The 17,274-nt window shown below is 34.9% G+C and overlaps 1 protein-coding gene across 1 annotated transcript in view; it reads left to right on the top strand.

Annotated features, from left to right (window-relative positions):
- ABCD3 (ATP binding cassette subfamily D member 3) overlaps window positions 1-17,274 on the top strand; it is an 87,059-nt gene that overhangs the window by 41,202 nt on the left and 28,583 nt on the right. The window contains exons 4-5 of the mRNA XM_036766404.1: window positions 2,390-2,478; window positions 9,553-9,622. Of these exons, the coding sequence (XP_036622299.1) occupies window positions 2,390-2,478; window positions 9,553-9,622 (159 nt within the window). The remainder of the gene's footprint in view (window positions 1-2,389; window positions 2,479-9,552; window positions 9,623-17,274) is intronic.

The following is a 17,274-nucleotide window of genomic DNA, read 5'->3' as shown; positions in this document are numbered from 1 at the left end:
ACTGAGTCCCAGAGAAGTTAAATGACTTGTTCAAGACACACAGCAAGGTAGTAACATAGTTCAGCCTAGAAGCCCTCATGTCACCTGAGTTCTGGTTCATCATTGCTAGAATTAAGCGTAATTTCTCTTCTCTAGGAACCTGTGGTCGAAAAGGTGTAAATAGTATTTCGAACATATGTTTAATAATATAATACAAGTCTTGTTTGTCCTGGATGGTTTTTCTAGAGCAGTAATTCTTAACCTTTTCTGTATCATGGACCCCTTTAGCAGTTGGGTGAAGTGTATGGACCGCTTCTCAAATTAATATTTTTAAATGCACAGAATTTTTTAAAAAATTAGATTATAAAAGAAACTATTAAAATGCAGTTAGAAAATGTAAAAAAAATTCACAGACTCAAAGTTAAGATCTAGAGGGGTTTTGCTGCGTTTGCTTATACTAGGGGATTTATCCACCCTCTTTACTAACAAGGCTTTCGATGTTGGCAGTACTTACTGATTACCACGTCTTCAATCTTTAACATATGCCCCTACAAAGGTATTTGAAAGAGGGACAGAGCTCTTTAAATCTACAGATAGATATACCTAAACTATATAGTAGAGTTCAAGTCTATGTTCCTCATTAAATGGCAGCAGATATGTATATAGTTTACATATCAATGAATGGAGATGAATTGATAGGGAATTGCAGGGCCCAAACCCTTAAGGAGTTTACTCCCGAGATAATATATACTCCTTCATCTAGGATACTTTCTCAACCCACTGCAGGAAGGATCAAGGGAAATGGGCTTGCTTAATTGAATTACTAAGGTTGGAATGATGTTAATACTGCATAATACTGGAAAGACTACTGATGGAGCTGTCCATATATAATGATGACTTCTTTCAGGATAACTTCTTTTTAAGCAGCTTAGACCTTGGGAGAAAATTTTTCCAATAATTAACTTGTATTTGCTTTTTCTTGGAGTTTGAGGAGATTAAAAGGTAGTGCTGTGATGTTCTTGTTACATTTGCATGCTACAATTTTACTATCGATTCTCCACTTGATGGACATCCATTTTGTTTCTAGTTCTTTGCTACCATAAAAAGTACTATAAAACATACTCTCTTTCATGGCTTTCTCTCTCACTGCTCTGTTAATGTCTTCTAAATGTTACTTTTAGCTGACAGTAATTGGTGGAGAATTCTGGCATTATCTCTAATCATAATAAACCTTTCCTGGTCTCATAACAACTATTCATATTTAAATAGTGCTTTAAGGTTTGCAGAGACTTTCCCTCACCTTCTGTTACCCCCTCCCCCAAATCCTGCAAGTGTGTGCTGTATTTCTTATAACCATTTTGTAGATGAGGAATCTGTTACTCAAAGAAATTGTCTAATTTGCCCGTGATCAGATATTCTGTAGTGCTCATTCTTGCCTCCGTTGCTTTTTTTTTTGGAGGGAGGGAGGAGTGCAGGGCGATCGGGGTTAAGTGACTTGCCCAAGGTTCACACAGCTAGTAAGTGTCTAAGGCTGGCTTAGGCCTGGTGCTCTATTATCTGCACTGCCTAGCTGGTTCCTGCAGATCCTTTTCAAGTTTTAGCTTTTATAGGAAGTTAAAAAAACAAACAAACAACTTGCTCTTGCCCACGTTGATCTCTTCCTTCTCTGTATTCTCAAGAGCACTTACAATTTTAGCTCTAGATTATGTAAAATTTTAGGATGAAAAATAATATGGAGAATGATAAAATAGGAAAGGGTGCTAGAGATAGTCTAGTTGAACCAAATACTTGTACAATTGAAGAAACTAAGGCCCAGGAAAGGAAATTAATTTGCCCAAAGCCGTAGTACTGGTTAATAACCAGTGCTGGGACTTAGAAACCAAACGTCTTGACTTCTAGTTCGGAACTTTTTCGGCCACGCAGTAGTATTGTTTTTCCATTTTTTGTTCCCCACTTGAGGTAAATTCTTCAAGTGTGGTAACTGCAGCTCTAATGATACCTATTAATAGTGCTGGGTGAATACTGATATACTTACTACTTCTTGGTTGTTGAATTTTATATTGGGGATTTGGGGGTGGGGGAGAGAAAAGGCAGTTACTCATTGATTGAAAAAATAAAATTAAACGTAAAAAAGAATATTTTACCAGCAGAATTATTATCGTCCCATTATTAAAGTGCTACCATTAGCAGACATCATATGAATTCCATCTTGGAAAAAAATGTCAGCCATAAGGTAAGTTGAGACAGGTAGATGTTTGGGTTTCTATGAGAATGGTATTTGTTGCCGCTTGTAGTGTTGTTTTTTAAATGGATAATGTATTCTTATGATAAGGGGAAAGCAAAGCTCAGCACTATTTGACTGCTTAGGCCTTTTAAGCATTGTTTAATTATTGTGTGTATTTTCTTCTAGACAGGTTACTTGATACTCATTGCTGTTATGCTGGTATCTCGCACATATTGTGATGTTTGGATGATTCAAAATGGGACACTCATTGAAAGGTATTTTTCCATTCACTTCTATTATGTTAAAACTACTTTGCCACCAATTCAAATTTATTGTATTATCAAGAGAGAATCTAAATTACTACTAATTTAACTCTAAAATGATATGTAAATCATCAGCCTGAACATTTACAGTTGATTAGGCAATTATAAATAAAACATTAAAAAAAATTTTCCATCTATTCCATCAGGAAGCAAATAATCGTTAGAGGTTATCACTAGAAAAAAGTAAACCACTAAACATCTTGAACCTAACACTTTTAATATATTTTCTTTATTCCTTTTCTGCATATTGAAGTGTATTGGATTTGAAACTTTGAGACCATTTTGAATTAGAGTTTTAGCTTAGAAATTAAACATTGAAGTGTCCTGAAAAGTTTTTGTATTTATTTTTTTGTAAGTTAAGAGTTTTTTTTCTTCTTCTGTGGTCTGCTTTTAGACTATCCAATCTTTAAATGTCCAGAAGTTTTTGAGGTTGTTTATTTTTTATGTGTTTTTTACTAATCAAAATATTTACAACAGTCATATTAAGTGAAATATTAGATTGAAAGCTGTACCAGAAGTTTTGAAACGAAAACATTTTTTTCCCTTTCAGATACTTTGTATGTATCTTGGGAAATTTAGTGAAAGACAAGGATGCCAAAATTGTTCATTTTATCAGTCACCCTTTGAGGATGGAGGAAATCAACATTGCATTTTAAAAAAAAGGATATAATTATTCATATTACTTTAACTCAAAAGGTAGATTATTAGTGCATTTTGCTGAAACTAACTCCTAGCAGTCCGTGCTTTATGACATGTTGCAGTTTTCTGCCCCACTTACTCATTTGTTGTCTAGCGTTTATGTATCACTTATCTTTGCCTTTGCTGCCTCAGTAGTTTCTTTAGTGGGGATCCATACTGTTTGTCTTGGGACATAACAGGGATGGAAAGAAAGAAGTGACTATCTGCCGGTATTGAAACAAATTTTAGAAAACATCCAGAAACCACAGGGTACATATTTATGCAGTCAGTCCGTACATGCAGTTTTTACCAAGACTGTAATTACCACTTCTCTAACCATCCCATCATCTGCTCTCCCTTTCTTCATCTTCCCTCAGGCTGATATTTTGTGCTTTCCTCTTCAAACCTGCCCATGATTTTGAGGGAGGGGAAAAAAAAGGAAAATCAGAGAAGAGACCATAAACAAAAGGAGGACCAGTTCACAGAGGCCCATGCAGGTCCTGCAGGATAGTCCAATAGAAAGAACAATAGCTGGGGTCAGAGGACTTGGGCTCTCATTTCTCCTTGTATGTCCATATCACTTGACATCCTGGCACCTCAGTTTTCTCATTTATAAAATAGAGGGTTTGGACAAAGTGGCCTCTAAGGCCCCTATATTCTCTAGTTCTGTGATCTTATGAACAAAACCCTTAGTGAGATCTTCAGATGTGTTTACACGTGAGTGTGGTTCATGTGCTGGATTTGGTGTCCAAGGAGCTCCCAGGCTCAGATTTCACACCTTGCTTTACTTGAACAAGTCACATCTCAGACCTTCTGTTTCTTCATGTGAAAAATTAGATAGTTGGATTAGGTGACTTGTGACATCTCTTCCAGCTTTAAGTCAGTGGTCCTGTCATTCCAACTTTGAGTGCCCCTGTAAGATCAGTGGAATGATTCTAAATGCTTGTTTAAAGTTATAGAAAACTTTATCGAGGAAAGTACAAGGCATCAGTTATTTTAACTATTTTAACTGTGGACTGTCCAGATCTACCTCAGAAAAACCTTTCCAGGTTTTAAGAGGGCAAGCAGATTAGTATAATGGGAAGAGTTCTAACTTTGGAATTAAGAGGACCTGGGGGCAAATGTGATGTTTATGTTTATTACCCACTGTGACCTTGGGAAGAAACAAGCCTTTATTAAGAGCCTACTCTGTGCCAGGCATTAGGCTAAGCTGTCTACAGCATGATCTCATTTGATCCTCACATAAACCCCATGAGGTAGGTGCTATCATTATCTCCATTTTACAGTTGAGGAAACTGAGGCAGACAGAGGGGTTAAGTGACTTGTCCCGTGTCACACAGTAGGTGTCTGAGCCTGGATTTAACTCAAGGCTTCCTGACTCCAGGCCCTGTACACTGTCTCTGCACCACCAGATGCCTCAGACAAGTTACCTAATCTCTCTGGACTTTAGATTCTTTAGCTATAAAATGAAGGGATCTTTGGTCCCTTCCTGCTCTACAGCTATAATCCTGTAATATAAAATTATTAATTGTTTATTACACTTAGCATTTTAGTTTTAGGTAGATCAGTTTTATGCTATGTAGAGTTGTGTTTTTTGCATGATTTTTAGGGTCCCTTATATGCTCGTTACAACCAGGACATTTATGCTCATTTTATTGTTCTTTGGAATAACATAATCCACTTTACCATGTGGTTTTCAGTATGTGTTACAAAAGCTACAGAGGGGAGCTGCCCCATACAGAGATGAATTATAATGCTTTTATACAGAATAATCTTCATTTATCATATTTATAGTACTATGCTAAATAAGTTTGCAAGATGTGGTAAAAATTGCAAAAAAGTTAAACATTTGTCATCAGTTCTTTATTTACTGGGACTGTGGAATATTATCTTCGTAAGTTCCTATCATTTTCTACTTCCTAAACATCTTTGCATCTTGTTCCTTTCTAGTGCAGTGATATCTCAATTAAAGAATCATCCCATAGCTCTTGTATACGTACACTTTATACATTTCAGGAAGCAGTGTTGATATGTAAGATGTTGCTCCATAGCATTTTGAAACAGCATAGTATTAATTAAAGGAGCATTGGACTTGAAACCTGATTTCAAGATTTAGCCGCACTGCTTAAGAATTACGTAACCTGGGATAAGTCCCATAACTTCTGTGAGTTTCAGTTTTCTTGCCCTATTGCACCAGCGTGGCACAGTGTAAGAAATGCTGCATTTGGAGTCGAAGGACCTGAGTTCATCTTCTGCCTCTGCTGTGTATAATCCATATGACCTGGACAAGTCCTACCCCCTTACAGTGCCTCAGTTACCTCATCTGTAGAAGGAAAGGGTCAGACCAAATCACCTGTGGGGAAACTTTTAACTCTACATCTGTGGTATATGGTCTGTAAAAGGAGGAGTATGACTTAGCGGACAGAGTGCTGGATCTGGAGTTGAGAAGACCTTTATTTGGATCCTGCCTCTGACATTTAGTAGTGTGTAACCCTTTGCAACTTCATTTCACTTTGTGAGCCTCAGTTTCCTTTTCTGTAAAATGGAGATGGTAATAGGATCTACCTCACAGGATGTGTTTATGTAAAGTGCTTTGCAAACCTTAAAGAGCTGTGTAAATAACAGGAGTTACTATTATTTATATATATTAAAGTTCATAAAGCACTTTATAAATATAAGCTAGTCATATATGTTTGCTGATTTTTGAGTGTGTGTTTGTTCTGTTTTGACACACACAGTTCAAGGTAAATAAAGCCTCATTATGCTTCCTCATCTTCTCATCCTTTGCCCTATTTTCCTTCTTTCTCCTCTCCTTCTACACCTACTTCCTTACTTTGGTGCCCATACCTCCATCTTACCAAAATTCAAAATTATTATACTTGTTTATTGATTTACATTTTTTTTGTGCAAATCAAGTAGGAATTTGAATTTATACCCGTATTTCCATTTGTGTTGAGGATATTTTGTCAGTTTCCCAAGGAATTGTAGACATCAGGAAGTAGATAGAAGAATTTTTAAAAATTTCTTTTTTTCACTGAGTGCTGCTGATCAGGGAGGCCCTTGAAATTTTGCTATCCTTAAGCCTGGATTTTAAGATAAATCTGATTAGTCTTCAAAGGTAAACTGAAGGGAGGAGAAATGATTAAACAAAACTTTTGTTAGTGATTTTTCCTAACCACTTGGCCAGCTGACTTTATGGAGAGGATGAGTTGGAAACTGGCCTAACCGTAGTTATTGGGTATATTGGAGATCATTTTTAAGTTGAAGAAAGAACTAATTCAGTCATTTGACAAAGATCACTTAGCTTTTTATTAATAGACCTTGTGCTCGAGGGTGAGGGTGGAAGAGTGTGTATCTTCCAGGATATTGCACTTGCATCAGCACAGGTTGAAACCCTGGTGCTAATCTTTAGCCTCATCCTATTTCTGAAGGTTCACAGGTCCACATTTTGTTTTCTTGCACATTTTGATGTGCTACATGCAGAGGTATTACTATACAGAGGTATTATTACACTAAGTTTTATAAAACCAAGAGTGATAGCTTTATGTTGGTACCTTGGATTATCACCTTGTTCTGCTCCTACTTACAGACTAGTTTTTTCCCCCAGCTTTGTTGTATATATAGTCATACTCATATTCTTCAGATATTTATATCCTAAATCAAACTCATATTGCTTAAATTGAACTTTTTATTTTCTTACCCTTCATTTCATTACTCTCTTATATTTCATCCTTTTCTTGCTATTTGTTAAATATATGGTTTGCTTCTAAAATAATTAATAAATTTTTTCAGATTTAACACTAGCTTTATTTGCTTTAGACTTCTTTAGCATGTAGTCATACAGTTTTGGAGCTGGAATAACTTTAAAAGATAATCTAATCTAGCCCCTTCATTTTTACACATAAGGAAACAAAGGCGCTGAGAGTTAATTAAATCATTTGGCAGAGGTTACACAGCTTGTTAGTAACAGATACAGTACTAGAACCCAGGTTTCTTCTGATTCCCAGTTAACCCCTTCTACCTCTATGGTAGAGACTAGGGGCTTCTGTTGCATATGTCTTGGGAGACTTTGTTGGAGTTGGCAAGATTCTCAGGAGGTGATAGTTACTTACATTTGTTATTAAGTTTTTATTTCTGGGTCTTCTAGGTTTCAGTCCCTTCCTTTTTCGTGGCATATGATATATGTAAAGTAAGTTTTTAGTTTGAACCACAACACTAGATACTGCTCTGCCAGTTCTACAAGTTACTGATTAAGGAGAGAAATGGGTTATCAGTTATTGGCTTGCAGATAAACTAGGTCAGACTTAGAGATCATTGGAGTTACTGATTTTTTAGGACCCCTGTTGTAGATATTAGGTGTCAGAACTTTTCTTACCTTTTCATATGGGTTTTTAAAAAGGATTTAGTGACACTTTTCAAGTAGTCTGTGAATTCTTATGATAAGTCATTTTGAATTCAGTTTGGCATTATATGAAGTGAAACTAATACTTTAAAAATTATTATTAGAACACCTACAGGATTTTTTAAAAATTAAAGCAATTATTTTTTCTTTTTCAGTGGAATTATATGCAGAAATAAGATATTATTCAAGAAATACTTTCTAAAGTTTATAGCTGCCACTCCAATGGTAAACCATTGCTAAAAAAGCATGCATTTATTATATTTTATAATAATGTGTGTTTTACAGCTTGAGCATCACTAAGGCACTTTGCTTTACATAAATTCCAGCCAAAATTATTAATCTTTTTGTTGTCTTCAATGTTTCATGTTCCTAATGTTTTTATTAATGTAAATAACTTTGTATTCTTATTTATTTTATTGGCTTTCATCACAGTCAATGCATTTATATTTTTGTACTTTACTATTTGAGGAGCTATTTTAAAATTTAGTCTTTAATTTTAACCTTAGTTCCAAAGATTTAGCTTCTGATATAATTTTTAGATGGTTCTAGATGATAAACATTTTTAAACTAAGAATTCCTATCAATCTTCTTGGCACATCATTTTTTCCTGGTTACTTTGTTCTCACAAAGGCTTTGATAGTTTTTATAGCTTTCATTTCCAAAGGAAGCCATTAAATATAATTCTTCTCTGAAACACATACTAAATTAGAAGATATAAACTATAATTTATTCTTAGCTAATAATGTTCTTAGATACTCCAGTGAGTGAATTCTTTAATTCTAAAATTTTACCACTTCTTTGACTCAGAGAAGTGGAAAAGACCTTATGCTGGTACTTAATCTTAAAGTCATTTCACTGCCTTTTATCCAGATACATGAAAATCCATATTAAAAAATATCTCCATAGAAACAGTTCTCTGTCACTTAGTAACCTATTCCCATGCTTAATAACTTGATATGATATACAGGGTGTCCTTAAAGTCTGGACACATAGGCAAAAATGCATATTTTGAAATATTTGGAATATTAACAGACCTTAGCCCCCTTGACTTCTTTTTCTGGGGTATGCTAAGGGAGGAGGTGTACTCAGTGAAAATCACAGATGCAACACATTTGATTGTACGCATAAAGAGAATGTGCTAAAACTGATGGCAGTGTGGAATTTTTGCGTCGAGTTCACGTGAATGTTGCAAAGATCATCAACCTTTGCATCACAAATGATGGAAATCACATTGAAGATGTTATTTGTTAATATTCCAGTTAAATAAAATGTTGTTGAAAATTTCATTCATTTCATTTCTTGAAAATACGCATTTTTGCCTATATGTCCAGACTTTAGGAACACCCTGTATTTTTCTCTCTGCATCCTTCTTAAAGTAGCTTATACTTATTTCCTTCTGTACATTCTCCAGTAGAGGTTGGGAATAACTGCTTGTCATTCTTGTTATATAGGCAGCTAGGTAGCACATTGGATAGAACTTTGAACTTGGAGTCAGGAAGACCTGAGTTCAAATCCTGTTTCAGTCATTTACTAGCTGTGTAACTTTGGGCAAGTCACTTAATCTGTGCCTCAGTTTCCTCATAATAGCACCTACTTTACAGGGTTGTTGTGAAGACCAAATGAGATGGTATTTCTAAAGGTTTGCAAACCTTAAAGCACTATATAAATGTTAGCTATTTTTATTGTTGTTATTTTAGTTGTTTCCTTCCCAGATAAAGGCCCCTTAATGAGGAACTATCTCAAGTGCTCAGATAAAATGTTACATCAAAAATTGTGACCAGGTTTTTTGTTTTGTTTTCTAAAAGTAAATGTTTTCACATCTTTTTACTTGTGGATTCTTTGGATAATTTAAAATTCTCCAAAGTAAATTAAACAATGTACAGAGACTGCTTACTATGATGATTTGCTTCATTTGCAACTAACACTCTGCATGTGGTGGTTTGCAGTGGTATCATTGGTCGCAGCAGAAAAGATTTCAAGCGGTATTTGTTCAACTTCATCGCTGCCATGCCTCTTGTAAGTGTACTTCTTTAAAAAATCAGGTTTGTGTATATATTTTAAAAATGATTTATTATAAATAGAATTTTTAGACCTATTCAGACTTATGGCCTGAATTTTCATCTCAAAAAAATTTGTAATCATCTGTTGTATTAGCCAGGAAAATTGTAGTCCTTCTAGTACAACTTATGCTTCAGTTTCATTTCATTACATATAAAGGATAGTGCTTTAAAACTGGTACTTTTTATTTAGTGTAGCCAACTATGTGCTATAAAACCTACAAAACTCAAAGTTGATTAGTTTTTATAGAAAACTCAATTGGAATCTGCAGTCTAATTTTATTTAACTACTTGAATAAAATGTAAATGGAATTTTTTGGTTATTAGAATTGCCAAATATTCTTTCCTGCTCTTTTAGTTTTTGCTTTGTGACATTTTGCACTGTGGGGATTATTCAACTAAGAGTAACAGAAGAGACTTGCTTATAAAATATCCATTTTAAAGTAGAGTTTTAAATTGTTGGAAACCTAGATTTAGTAAAAAATGGTGGGGGTTGAAAAGTAAATGGGAAAAGAACAATCTTTTGAACCATTATTTTAAAAGTTGAAGTATAGACCAGGTATGGGGAACCCTGCAGCCTTGAGGCTACATGTAGCCTTCTAGGTCCTTGAGTATGGCTTTGTGACTTAGTCCCAAGTTTTACAGAACAAATCTTTTTATTAAGGGAATTTGTTCTGTGAAGTTTGGATTCAGTCAGAAGGCCACGATTTAGGACCTAGAGGGCCACATTGGCTTCGAGGCCGCAGGTTCCCCACACCTGGTATGGACATTATTAATTTCAGGGTGAAGGCTCAGCAGAAGACTGATGTTTAGAATTTATGCCTTTGTTTGAGAGGTTGTAAAGTAGAAAACAGAATTTTCTTGAGGAGATCCAGAAAACATATACAGGTATTCCCTAATAATATGATAACCTGTTATATGGAATTTTACTTTAGGGTAGTTCATGAAATAGGAATGAACTTGGTATACATGAACTTAAGTTAAGCTTAAGTGAAATGTTGAGTTTTGCCTTGGGGAATTCAACTTAAAAGTATATGAAATTTTCCTCTTGTGTCAGGGATGCAGATAGATATACTGGAAATATATAGAATTCTGCTGCCATCTTTCTTGGTTACTGGAAAAACTTTTCAACGTCCTACTGTGGTTCACATTGTATTGATATGACAGCATCATAGCCAGCCTCTCTGGCAAGAGAAATGTGGGGACATAATGAGACATATTTTGCTATGTCTTTGCTGTCTACTTTTTCCACCTCTTTCTCTGTATCCTCTCTCTGAACCACATTTCATAATTTGTAATGAAAATAAGTAGGAAAATAAAATTGGATATGCAGAATTATATTTTGCTCCCCACCTATTGATGTTGTACCCATATTTCGATGTACAACTTAAATGCTGCCTTCTGCATGACATTTTCCTTTTATCTCCTGATCAGAAATTATCTTTTTCTTTTTGGATGTCATTTTTATACGAGTTTATATTCTATTTTATCACATAGTTACTTGCATGTCCTGTGTATGTCTTATACAGTATCATAAATGCCTTTAAGTCTAGGACTTTGTTATTGATCTTTGTGTTTCCCTTAGCACCTAGTATTGTTCTTAATAAATGTTGAATACAAATCTGAGGAGTAGGGTCATCTTTTGAAATTCATGCCCTCTGAAGATAGGTACATTAGTACATTGTTAGTGAAGCTATGGATCACGAATATTTCACAAATTAAATGACTAAAATGTTTGTAGACTTTGACTCAGAAGTTCTCTTACTAGGTATATACCACAATCAGGTCGTTGATAAGAAGAATGCCCCCATGTACATTAAAATAATTATAAGGAGGTTTATTTTGGTGGTGATAGTAAAGTAGATGTCTAATGACTGGGGAATGGCAAAACAGACTGTGGTACACGAATGTAAAGCAGTGTGCCTGTGATGTAAAAAAGGACAAATGTTATGAACAAAGAGAAGCATTGAAAGACCTACATGAATTGATGCATAATGGAGTAAGCAAAAGCAAGAAAACAATATATACTGTGACTGTAGCACTGTAAATGGAAAGAATAACAACCACAAGACAATTGAAAATGAATGTTACAAAACTACGTAGAACAAGTGTGGCTCTAAGGAAGAGATGGGAGAAGATGCATCTTCCTTTGGAGAGCTGGGAGGTCCATGTATATGGATCATAACAGATATTTTCAGAATTCTTCCATGTATTGATCAGTTTTGCTGATTTTTTTCTCATCTTTTTGTCTTTAAAAAAGTTTTGTTATGTGAGATGGCTTGGGCAGAGGGAGGAACACAGAGAAATTCTCATGATGTAAAAAACAAAAGATATCAATAAAATTTTATATAAAAAATTCACACCCTCTAGTTATACTGCCAGCTTCCCAGTCTAATCATACTACTCCATGAACCTCTTAGACATTTACTTTTTCAGTGACTTAAGTACCTGACAGTGTTTCTTTTTAACTTAACCCCTGTGACTTTAGTCATCTTATATTGATATTTCTTCTAATTCCCTGGTTTCACAGGTCCTTGAACTCACTTCCTGTGATATAATTTTTGTCCCCTTTCATCCACTCACCGGTGTCCCATACCTCACAGTTACTTAGAACTGTTCCTATTCCCTGCCCTCTGTCCAATACTTTTTCTTTTATTTTTAATTCCAAGTGAAAAACTTCATATTCATTGCTATTAAATTTCATCTTGTTAGCTTCAGTTCTCCATTCTCCATCAGGATAATTTTAGATCTTAGTTCTGTCCATCCAGTGTGTTAGTTTTCTTTCTGGCTATGTCATTAACAAATTTGATAAACCTGTTACCTAGGGCTTTACTTCTCAGAGTTTTTTTTGTGAGAAATGAACTGTGTAAACTGTAAGGTGCTATGTAAATATGAGTTTCTGCTTTTATTTCTTCACAAAACTCCTACTCTGATCCTCAGTATGACAGGGAGGTAATCCTGGATTCTCCAGGGGACACAAGAACTAGAAGTTGCCACAGTTGCCAAGAAGTTGCCAAGAATGGATTGTATGACAAACTTTTCTGTACCAAGAGTATGGCAGGAAATTACAGTGATGCTTATCACCAGAGGGTTAACCCTCTGGTCATGAATATTTTGGGGTCATAGTAAGCCACAAAATGGACAAAAAGGCAAAATTGACATTCATTCTTTGTAGTCCCTTTCTGTCTCCACAGTGATGGTGGAGAGGCAGATAAAAGAAGGTAGAACTACATGATTCTTGGACTGTCTATGATTATTAATTTACCTATTGGTGTTCTTGATGTGTAATCTTTGTCTGATGACCTTTGAGTTGGTGCATTACTGGAAGAACTTAACCAGAACCCTGAAAAGGAGGAAAAAAAAACCAACAAAGAAATTTTAACTATATGGAAAGGCTACACAGAGGTTCTCAAAGAGCTGGGTAAAGGAGTTGGATTTATTTTCTTTGTGTGCCCAAAGACAGCAACATGCTTCATTTCATAGATCCCTTGGTTATCTTGCCTTGCAAGTAGTCAAAAATAAGCATAAACAAAAATTTATGGTAAACATGCATTGGTATGTGAATTACATGGGACAAAATAATAGCTTTATTTATTTATTTATTTGTTTATTTATGATCCATAAATTTATTGAGTTATACAATAAACTTTTCACTTTTACTTTAAAACTTCTCATGCATTGTATCCTTTTGCTGTAGTCATTTTTAAAAATGATTTTTCATTGGATTCACATGATTTTGATATATTGTTTAATTCATCATGAAACTACTCTTTGTTAAAAATCACTTTTCAAGTTGAGTCTTGATTATAACACAAAGGTTTTTTTTTTTCCTCTCTTTAAAACAGTTTTTTTTTAATTAAAAAAATAATTTAAATCTGCAGACATTTCATAGGTGTTAAAATAGGGTTTAAATCAAGAAAATTCTCAGGCCATTTGTAGCATGTGTTTATCTCCATCTCCTGGATATTTTTCTTGATGTAGCATTCTGAAAGTTTATATTGTAGTATTCCATCTCCATTTCAGAATTTCCGTTAATTCTGGAACAATTATGTTTCTTGGCATATAGTATATTTATCAGATTTCATTGTTCCCTCGATGGGGCTAAGATTTCTAGAACCACTGGAAGTTAAAAAAAAAAAGGACCCAAATATTCTTTAGATGGATGTTTTATAGTCTAATGAAGATGCCCAGCTCTTAACAGCTGACTTGTGTTCTTCTGTTAGCAGTTCGTTATTGAATGAAAAAGAGTTTAATCATTACCTTGTTCCAATCTTCAATAATTCAGTCTTTGAATAGTCTTGTCTATTTTTTTTTCTTCATAGTAGGGGCTAGCTGCAATTTTTTAAAAAAATTGATGTTTTTGTTTTCCTTGCTTGTTTTACAGTGAGCAGTTAAGCTGTTTTGCTACAATAGCTTGTCAGTTCTTGATAAATACTTTCCATTGTACTTTGATACAACTGGTACTATTTCTTTGTAGTTTTGAATGAAAAGTTACCACCCTGTGACCCTGCCGCTTATTGGTGGATATTCCCCTCATCTTGCCCTATCTTAGGTCTTCTATATTACTTCCTAGCAATCTCCATGTGATAGTTCTCTCTCTCTGTCTCTGTATGTGTGTGTGTGTGTGTATGTATGTATGTATGTATCTAGCTGTCTGTCTTTCCGTCCCCTTTCCAGTTCTTGCTCTGCGAACAGTGATTAAGTCAGTACTACCAATCCTGAAAAATGCCATCAGTCAGTTGCCCTATTATTTTTTAGTCTATAACACTCATCCCTGGTCAACATTCCCTTATACATGTTCTTTTCTTCTATTACAACATAAGCTTCTGGAGGGCTGGAACTGTTTTGCTTAGGGCATAACACAGTGCTAACCTATATTAAACCTTAAATAATAACTTACTCATTTATTCAGCTGACAAAGAACTAACTAAAGATGGAGAAGCCATCTTAATCCAGTTTTCATCTGGTCAAAATCAGACATTGTTAGCCTCATGTCAGAAGCACACATACATGACCATTACTGTCATATAATGTAACCATATGAAAATAATTATTCATGTCAGGTATTTGCAGACATTAATGCAGCTTATGCATTAATATTGGTTACAGAGAATTAAGAAGTAGAAAAACTGAATTTGACAAGATTTTACGTACTGTTAACTTACACTTTTACTTAATATTTAGTGACTTCAAGAATACATTTTGAAGGCAATTAATTTGACTATCAATAGGCAGTTCTCTGTATAGATTATCGACTTCTTAGAACAAAGTTAAAAATCAATAGCAAATTAGTAGAAAGGGTGAATAAAGATGAAATGATGACACTGTGATTAGAGCATCTCTAACTGGCTTTTAAAATAAGTCAGTGAGAGGAAGATTGTAACCACGAGGAAACAGATTCTTTCACTTATGAGATCACATGTATTAAGCAAATTCCCTCTCTTCTCTCTCTAATTTATAAGTGGGAGGTGGGACTAAAGAGAAGAAAAAATAAAGAGGACAGGATGGTGAAAAGTACATCTTCATAACTGTGAATATCATTGGGATGAACTGACCCATAAAATGGAAGATCCAGGACTGAAAGGATTAGAAAACAGAATATAACAGTATGTTGTTTACAAGAAATATTGTTGAAATGGAAGATTCATAGAGTTTAAGTGAGGTACTGGAGCAAAATCTAGCCAGCGAGGTGACCTGATGGATAGAATATTGGGCCCAGGGTCAAGATTTCAAGTCCAGCTTTCAGACACTTAATAGTTGTGTGACCCTGGGCAAATAAACCTTTGTTTGCTTCAGTTTCCTCAACTGAAATACGGGGCTAATAATATCGCCTTCCCTCCAGGGTTGTTGTAAAGCACTTAGCACAGTGTCTGGCACATACTGAACGCTATATAAATACTAGCAGATGTAATTATAATAATGGTGACGATGCTTTAGTGGAACTCCAAAAGGCAACCATAGCAATCAATTTAAATAAGTTTGTGCTGAATAAAGGTTTTAAAAAGATAAGCTGGGAAATTATATTGTGCTAAAAGGCACCACAGCTAATAATTTTCATGGGTGCTATATCCTTGGGTCCACACTCTTTTTATGTGAGAATTTCTGTAAAGATTTTCTTCGAGGTCTTCTGCAGGCTAGCCTATATAGTCTTGTTGCCTCACGCAGTTTGTCCAGCCTGACAGTTGTCTTGTTAGCTTTTTTAAAATTTTGAGCCCTTTCCACTGTTGTGCTGGCCATGTCAGGAAGGTAGGAAGGAAAATATGTCATTGATTTCACAAGAAGGCTTGTGCAGTATTACTCTGGTATTATAGAAGCAGCATTAGATTCAGAGTTAGAGGACCTGAGTTTGTCATTGAACTGCTTGGGGGCTCAGTTGATTCACTTATAAAATATCATAAAGGTCTATGAGGTTCTATCTCTGGATCTTATGACCTTTGTAGATTCTAAGCATAAGGATTTCCTATTGAGTTTTTCTTAATTAATGTTCCTTTTCACAGATGTCATTATACTATATTTGCATTTATCCCAGGGGCACTACAGAATATCCTCAGAAAAAAATCCCTGGTCATTATACAGCAATCAATTTAACCATCTACAGTGGAAAAAACAAAGTGGATGAAAACACAGGAGACCAGACTGTATGATGTGAGGCTAGATGAGCTATTTATTGGATATTCCCTTAAATGTTCTTATCTTGAATGATTGAAGATGCAAATAAGTTGGGCCAAGAATTAGTCAGAAGTAAGAGTTCTAACTGAAATTGGATGGAATTTTCACTGATCCCAAACACTTTCATGCTTAAACACTGATATTTTCATGATGATGGTATATGTCTCTGAAATAGAACCCTGATTCTATAATCAGATTTATAAGCAAGCAAGAGGGTAAATGGAAAGATGTTTCTGGATATAAGTAGGTTACAGCATATTAGTAGTAATGATTTGCACTCAAGAAGTAGCATAGAATAAATAATGTAAAGGACATGTTTTAGAAAAGGCAGTGTACTAGTTACGTGGTGAGAATGAGAGAAATCAGATGTACAGAGTGCAAAAACGCTACATTGGGTACTTTTGAGTCATTAAAAGAAATAGAATGTCTTCCGTTCCTTGGATTGGTCCCTATTGAGGGGATTTATAGAAACAAAATGCCTAAAATGGAGTAGAACAAAAGGAAAAAAAAACACTCTCTGGTAGACTCATAATACTGTTGAGACCTGTCATTCAACAAATTCTTGATCTGCATAACTGAAATATTGTGCAATCTGCATCTCTCCATTTTGTCTTCAGTGGTATTATTATGTGAGACTGTCAGATATTTTGCTGCAGTCAATTAAAATACAGTAAGAGGACTGAATGTGAAATTCAAAAACCTGTTTTCAAATTTGGGCTCTGGCATTTAATAACTTTATGACCTTGGACAAATCATTTATCCTCCTTGAAACTCATTTTATTTATGTGTAAACTAGGAATAAGAATACTTACATTATTGACCACATGTAATTGTTGAGGTAATTAAAGTAATGTGTTAAGTGTTTTGTAAACTTTAAAATGATATTGAAGTAAGCTGTTACATACTTTGTCCCTCCTGCATATCAAGTAGCAGCAGCAACTC

Source organism: Trichosurus vulpecula, chromosome 7, assembly GCF_011100635.1.
Source record: "Trichosurus vulpecula isolate mTriVul1 chromosome 7, mTriVul1.pri, whole genome shotgun sequence".
Lineage (NCBI taxonomy): Eukaryota > Metazoa > Chordata > Mammalia > Diprotodontia > Phalangeridae > Trichosurus > Trichosurus vulpecula.
The sequence above is the reverse complement of the archived record's forward strand: the minus strand, read 5'-3'. Positions and strand labels throughout refer to the sequence as shown.